A 7,233-nucleotide genomic window follows, 5' to 3' on the forward strand; every position below is an offset into this window, starting at 1 on the left:
TATATATATATATATATATACACACACACACACACACACACTTTTTTAATTGCACTTTGGTTTTTAATGCATGTAAATGGAGTTATTTTCTTAGTGTCCCTTTCCGATCGTTCATTATTGGTGTTGTATCCTGCTTTCCACAACGGCTGCACCAACCAGCATTCCCGCCAAAGGTGCACGAGGGTCCCGTCCCCACATCCTCCCAGCACTCGCTGTCTGTTGCTTTACTGATGATCGCCACTGACAGGTGTGAGGTGGTAGCTCACTGTGGTCATCGGGTGGTTTGCATCTCTCTAATGATGACGCTGTTGAGCACCTTTCATGTGTCTGTTGGCCATCGGTATATCCTCTTTGGAGAAGTCCTGTGCCCATTTTTTAAATTGGATTGTTTGGTTTTTTGATTTTTTGGTGTTGAGTAAGTTTTTAAAATAAATTTTGGCCCTGACTGGTTTGGCTCAGTGGATAGAGCGTCGGCCTGTGGATTCAAGGGTCCCAGGTTCGATTCCGGTCAAGGGCATGGACCTTGGTTGCGGGCACATCCCCAGTAGGGGGTGTGCAGGAGGCAGCTGATCAATGTTTCTCTCTCATCGATGTTTCTAACTTTCTATCCCTCTCCCTTCCTCTCTGTAAAAAATCAATAAAATATATTTTTTAAAAAAGTTGATTATAAAGGGCACAGAAAATTAAAAAAATAAATAAAATTTTGGCTGTTAACCCCTTATCAGATGTGTCGTTGGCACATATGTTCTCCATCCAGTGGTTTGTCTTTTTATTGTTGCTGGTCTCCTTTGCTGTACAGGGGCTTTAGTGTGAGGCGGTCCCACTGAGGTATGTTCCTTCTATTCCCACTTTGCTGCGTGGTGGTTTTTATCATAAATGTGTGCTGGGTTTTATCAGATGGTTTCCCTGCACCTGTTGATGATCCTGTGATTTCTGTCCTTCGTCTGGTGCACGTGCAGTGTCTTTGCCTTGCTTTGGAATCAGGGTGCCGCTGGCCTGGTGAAGTGAACTGGGAGGCTGCCCTCCTCTGGCATATTTTGGGTGTGCGGACAGGTGCCAGTTCTTTGAAAGTTTGGTAAAACTCACCTGTGAGCCACCTGGTCCAGGCTTTTGTTTGTCGGGAGCTTTTAATGACTGCGTCCGTTTCACTAGTTGTAACTGGTCTGTTTCAATTCTCTGATTCAGTTTTGGAGGATTGTATGTTTCTAGGAATTGATCCATGTGGTCCAGACTGTCCGATTTATTGGCCTATAGTTCATGTTTCCTTGTACAACCCTTTGTATTTCTCTGGTGTCCGTTGTTACTTCTTTCACCTCTGGCTTCATGTGGGCTCTCCCCTGATGATCTGGTTGAAGGTTTCCCTTGTGTATCTTTTCAGAGAACCAGCTGTTGGTTTCATGGGTCTTTTGCGTTGGTTTTTCTTTTTTACTCCATTTTGTTTACTTTCGCTCTTTGTTTCCTTTCTTTTACTCACTCTGGGCTTTGTTTGTTGTTCTTTTTCAATTCCTTGTAAAGTCAGATTGAGATCTTTCTTTTTCCTCACAGACCTGTAATGCTATGAGTTTCCCTCTTAGGACAGCTTTCACTGTGCCCCATAGATTGTGGGTTGTGCTCTGTGTCATGGCATCTTTTCTTCCTTGATCTCACTGCTTAGCCTCCATGGCTTTGTGTGTGGGTTTTTGTGGACATCTTTTAACCACGGAGCCGAGGCCGTGGGGACCTGTGTCCTCCCGGGGTGGCCCAGCGGTCCTGCTCTGACCTGTGCAGTGGTGTCATCCTGGCGCACAGCTGAGCTCTGCGGGCGGGTGTCAGGTCTACGATCACTTTTTCCGAATCAGCCCCATCGGCCCGCAGGCGCCGTGACTGCAGAGACTGAAGTGTAGACCCTGACAACAGGCAGGAACAGGGACGGAAGAAAGCCGGCACCTTCCCCCGTGAAAGGCTGGACTAGAGCGAAGAGAATTCACTACTCACTCACCTCCTCAGGGCTCTCCCGCTCCTGTGCGGACGGGCGGTGACCCGGCTGTGGGAAAGCGGGGGGTGCTGGGCCCGAGGTCACGCCGCCTGCCCTTCTCCCGCAGGTGGGCGGCATCAAGGACAAAGTGCTGGCGGCGCACAGAGCGGGCCTGAAGCGGGTCATCCTCCCGCAGAGGAATGAGAAGGACCTGGAGGAGATCCCGGGCAACGTGCGCCGCGACCTGAGCTTCGTCACGGCGAGCTGCCTGGACGAGGTCCTCAACGCCGCTTTCGACGGGGGCTTCTCGGCCAAGGCCAGGCCCGGCCTCTTAAATAGCAAACTGTAGGCTCGGAGCGGCTCAGGCGCCGTCCTGAAGCCCCGAGGCCCGCCGGGCTGGCTGCTCACACCAGCGGGTAAGCAAGACGTCCCTTCCCCTGTGAGCTGATCAGCAGGCGCGAGCCTCACCGAGGGGCCACGCGGGCTACAGAGATTTTAATAAACAGAGAGCATTGGCTACTGTCTTCGGTCGTTGTCTCTGTCCCTGGGAAGGCGGCACACGGTTCCCATTGTGGCCCCAGACTCCCCCACCCACACTCAGATCTGTTCCCGAGCCTCGGGTGACTCAGACGCCCAGGCAAGGTCAAGAACGACTGTAGAGACCATGACCTCAGATCCCCGTCGATGTGGGAGGGGCAGTGGGCAAAGCTGAAAACACAGCCGGTGAGTCTTTGTGGAAATGACGTTTCAGGTTAAGTACCGCGTGAGGAGGCCCACACGTCCCAGCACACGCAACATCACGCAGGCAGAGCGGCCCCGGTTCGCACACGTCAGTCAGAAACACGCCGGCCCCGAACGCCTGTCCCCTTACAAAGTCCAGTCCCCAGGGGGAGGCCGCCAACCTTTCCGGGCTGATCCCCACGCTCGTTACCCTGATCCCGCGAGGCCCGGGCCCCGCCACCTCCCCTTGTCCGTCCCGTCTGCCTGTGCCGTCCCCGTCTGCGGGCTCTCCGCTTCTCGTCCCGACTCACCCAGGGTTAGGACAGCAGGTCAGGCTGGGGATTCCAGGGTCATAGCTTTCCTCACCCAGCGCCCACCTTCCTGCCACGCATGTGGCTGTGGAGACTGAGGACGCGATGGACAACCCCGAGCCCCCTCAGGAGCGCTCTTCCAGACTGAAGCACAGGTATGTCAGGCGCTGCGCAGTTTCTTGGATGAGAAGGGGGTCTGCGAGTTACAGGCGTGCCCGGCCCTGCTGGCGAGTCCCAGTGCTCCGGGAGGACGAGTCGGGACCTGGGGCTCGCTGTGCCCGTGCCGGGGCCTGTGCTGCGCTGTACTTGACAGTAAAACTCTTGCATTTCAAAACTGCACACTGCTCTCTGCTGTAAAGCACAGAATCGGACAGGAAAACAGCTTTGGATTTTAATCAAACTTAGAGCTAAAGCAACACAAAGAGTTTTCAATTTGCCAGATATTCTTTTAATGAGAATTATAAAAGACCAAAAACATTTTTTTGCAAACTGCCTTTTTTTAAACAAATGCTTTGCTTTTAATTACAAATACTGTGAGATGATGCCTTCTTTTGCAAAACCAATAAATATGAGAACAAATTTTAAACATATGTGATTTGTCCAAGATATTGGTGGGGGGGGGGATTTTTTTAATATATTTTTAAAAATCAGTATATCCTACTACCTTTTAAAGAATAAGTTTGAAGGCGTGACTCAACTGGAAAAAAGAGAGAAAAAGACCGACCGACCATCTTCTAGCTGTTTTAAGTAGCTTCTGATCTTTCTTCCGATGTTACCTCTCCTTTCTGGAACTCGTGTCTTCACAAGAAGCTGAATTTAAAGTATTTCTAATGAACTGATTAATGGGGAGAAAAAACATGTATGGAACACACATGTATAAACTTTACCATAAACAATTATGCATAAAAAACCACTAACTTTAAAAAGGTACAAAAAAAGATGGGAAAAGCTTCAATTACAGAAAAGAAAGTCAAATTTATTTAATGAAAAACTAAAATTAATAAAAATTAGCAAATACACACAAAAAATATATACACACACAGCAGCACTATGTATTGACTCAAAAGAGGGGAAGCAGTGGCCCAAGACCACTCAACATGGCTTGTCAGTTAAAGGAAAAAAAACCCAAGCACACGCACACGCACCCACACACTCTCACACGCAGAAACAAAAACCCAGTATTTCTCAACAGTACACTCAATCTACAACAAACACAAATTCAGAATTATTTTACAATGCTTCCTTTCTTAATACAAAAGATGCCCATCTTGGGTGTATATATATATTTTTTCAGTGGTTTACTGTTGACTTAAATATATTAGTGTTACTACATGCAACCGTTTCCTGTATTTAACAGCCTTTCCATTTATTTACCTTCATGTGACTAGCTCCACCTACCAAAAGTCTCGGGGGGGCAGGCAGAGGGGGCCTATTCTCTGTGAAGTTGAATGCAATGGTTTTAAACACTGGCCAGAAAACATTTGATCGCCACTTCAACACATGGAAATAGTGACATTGATGCCTAGATTGCCATTTTCTGCAAAAAGCTGTGCGATGCTGGTGTCAAAGACTAGACAGTCGCTATTCATAATGGCTGTTGCAATCCCCTCATGAATAGATCGGGGAGTAGCTTCCCAAGTCAATCGCCGCCTGTGACCATTTAGCTCGAGTCGATAAGCAAAATTTTCCGCCTGCTTGCGCGTTCCTATCAGCTGTACAATTGCAAAGAACTGCTGGTGCCCGTCATACTTCTCCTGCTTCTCCAAGACCAGCATGAAGTGGAAGCCGAAGCAGGACTGCATCATCACCCAGTCCACCGCCCCGGGGAGGTTGATGTCCGTGGCGAGGAACACAATGTCCTCCCCCTGCAGGGTGGTGATGGACTTGTGCTGATGCATCAGGTGGGGCATCACGGCATCCAGAGAGCCCTGCCACTTACAGGACGCGCCGGGGCACGGGCAGGAGTAAGGCCGGAACTCGCAGAGCTCTTCGTGGTCTGCTTTTTCTGTGTGGGGCAGAGTGATTTCACACCCGGAAGAGGCATATTTACAAGGGAAAAGTACTGAATTGGCCACTTTCTCCATCGCCAAGTTGCGAATGGATCCCAAGGGGCCCCGGCAGGTTGGACAACACGTGAGCTTTGGGCGACAGTTGCTACAGACAAGGTGGCCGCTCTGACACTGAAGAATGGGTGGCAACACATAGTCAAAGCAGACAGGACACTCAAAGAGACTGGCCAAGTCATTGTTGGACGCGGTGGTGCCCGTGAGGGCGGGCACCCTCTGGGACGGGGTGCACTTGGAGGTCCCAGTAGGTAACGCTGTCGCAGTCTGGCGGCTCATTTCTGTAACGGAAACATAAGGAAAAGTAAGAGGAGGAAGGAGAAAAGTGGTCATCGTAACTTGTTTCATAAAGCCATGTGGTTCATGCCAAAAAAAAATTAAGATATTTTTATTGATTTCAGAGGGGGAGAGAAACATCAATAAGAAGAGAGAATCATTGATCGGCTGCCCCCTGCAGGCCCCTACTAGGGATCGAGCCCCCCACCCAGGCATGTGCCCTTGACTGGAATCGAACCTGAGACCTTTCAGTCCACAGGTCGATGCTCTCTCCACTGAGCCAAGCTGGCCAGGGCTCATGCACATTTTACTGTGAGCAGAACAAGAGAAACAAATGGTTAAGAAAACGTAACTGCATAAAATATGCATTTTGATTATTAGGCGTTATACGCTGGATGAAATCTCTTCAAAAAGTTCCAGAACACAATGGAATTCCCTTTCTTACTAAAAGAAAGTGACATCCACCCTTGGCTGCCCTGGTGGAGGGAAGGCTGAGATACAACCTGGACCCCAAGCAACTGAGAAACTGCGAAGTCGCTGAAGTCCAAGAGGAAAGATATGGCGGGGGGGGGGGGGGTCCACAGGTGAGGCGTTCCCGAGCCCTTGGCTCACCGCTGCTGCTGAAACGCCCATCACACCAAGCCCTGAGACAGAACTGTCCCCGGGAGAAATGACCAGCAGTGACCGACACTCAGGCAAGTGGACGATAAAACGGCACCTTCCCCAGGAACCCACCTGCGCAGGTTCTCAGGAGGCCTGAGAGCGCAGACCCATTAACTACATCAGCCATGTTTCTACACCATTAAAATTTAATGCCTCCAAGTTAATGTCTCAATTATCATTGTTATTCTGTTGCAAAGAATTTACCTTTGAAAACACAATGCTGCTAACAAAAAAGGAAAGGAAAACACACAATGCTGGCTGCCAGTGTGACCTGTAAATGCAACTTGGGGCTCTACGTTACTCAGTTCTACACCTTAACCCGGGCTGAGGGCGCCAAAGAGAGCAAGCCCACTGTCACGAAAATATCCTCAAGTTCAAGGGAAACAAAAGTGTAGCAGAATCCCAGCACGCGCGGCGCCACGTGGAGTCAGGACACGGGATCCGTGCTCTTCGTCGGAGGCCCCAGACCGCCAGGGTCCAGGCGGGCAGGAGTGCGTGCCAGGAGGTTCCAGTGCCCGCGACGGCCCACGCGGAGGTCACGCGTGAGCAGTGGTGGCAGCATCGCCCAGGAGCCCGGGAGCGCACGAGCCTGCTTCACGGCCGCTGGCGCTGCTCACCTACGTGAGCATCGGGGTCACTGGACAGTGGTTCCTCGGGGGAAAGTCTAAGCCGCCAGCGCCGTGCACATCGCCCGCTGAGCCGCCGGTCACACCGGGGTCCGCACACGGCGTGTGGTCCACGGGATGTGAGGACGCAGGGCAGACCGTAACTTCTCGGCCTCCAACGGTGCAGCAGTAGTTCAGGTTCAGTTCCGATAGAGCCGATTGTCATTCCAGACACTGGAGCACGATTTACACTAGTCGGAGTGTGAGGCGGAAATGCCGCGGTCCAGGACCTCCCGCAGCTCCGGGCGGAACCCAGCTGCGCCCCCTGCGCGGGCAGCGGACCCCAGTGCCGGGCGCTCCGCGGAGGGCGTGGTGCACCGAAGGGGGCGCTAGTGAGCCGAGTGCTGCGGCGTCCCTCTGCTCAGGGCCGGCTCACCACTGCCGGCTCGGTTTCAGCAACCCCGTCCTTAACGGCCCAGCTGGGCCTCCTTTCCTCCTCCTCGTCCCAGCGGCCGGCAGACAGGTGAGCAAGACGCCCTCCCGTGCAGGCTGGTTGAGGGGCGCTTGCCGGGCCTGGGAGCCCGCGGCCCGCCCGAGGCAGGGGCGGTGGCAGCGCCCTGAGCAGCTTCTGTTCCTGCGCT

General features: G+C 51.8%; 2 protein-coding genes across 8 annotated transcripts in view; one reads left to right on the forward strand and one right to left on the reverse strand.

Annotated features, from left to right (window-relative positions):
• The window catches only part of LONP2 (lon peptidase 2, peroxisomal), a 27,965-nt gene extending 25,487 nt beyond the window's left edge, over window positions 1–2,478 (forward strand). The window contains exon 15 of the mRNA XM_023748616.1: window positions 2,082–2,478. Within this exon, the coding sequence (XP_023604384.1) occupies window positions 2,082–2,303 (222 nt within the window). The 3' untranslated portion in view covers window positions 2,304–2,478. The remainder of the gene's footprint in view (window positions 1–2,081) is intronic.
• Window positions 2,479–3,410: 932 nt separating this feature from the next.
• The window catches only part of SIAH1 (siah E3 ubiquitin protein ligase 1), a 7,049-nt gene continuing 3,226 nt past the window's right edge, over window positions 3,411–7,233 (reverse strand). For 3 of the 7 annotated variants that reach the window (XM_014449958.2, XM_023748619.1, XM_014449960.2), the window contains one exon: window positions 3,411–5,329. In XM_014449958.2, coding sequence (XP_014305444.1) covers window positions 4,479–5,329 — 851 coding nt within the window. In that variant the 3' untranslated portion in view covers window positions 3,411–4,478. Of the gene's footprint in view, window positions 5,332–5,562; window positions 5,892–5,936; window positions 7,228–7,233 lie in introns of those variants that run through there. The other 4 variants (XM_023748621.1, XM_023748617.1, XM_006107928.3 and 1 more) reach the window with 4 other exon arrangements.

Source organism: Myotis lucifugus, unplaced genomic scaffold (genome assembly GCF_000147115.1).
Source record: "Myotis lucifugus unplaced genomic scaffold, Myoluc2.0 scaffold_1584, whole genome shotgun sequence".
NCBI classification, from domain to species: domain Eukaryota; kingdom Metazoa; phylum Chordata; class Mammalia; order Chiroptera; family Vespertilionidae; genus Myotis; species Myotis lucifugus.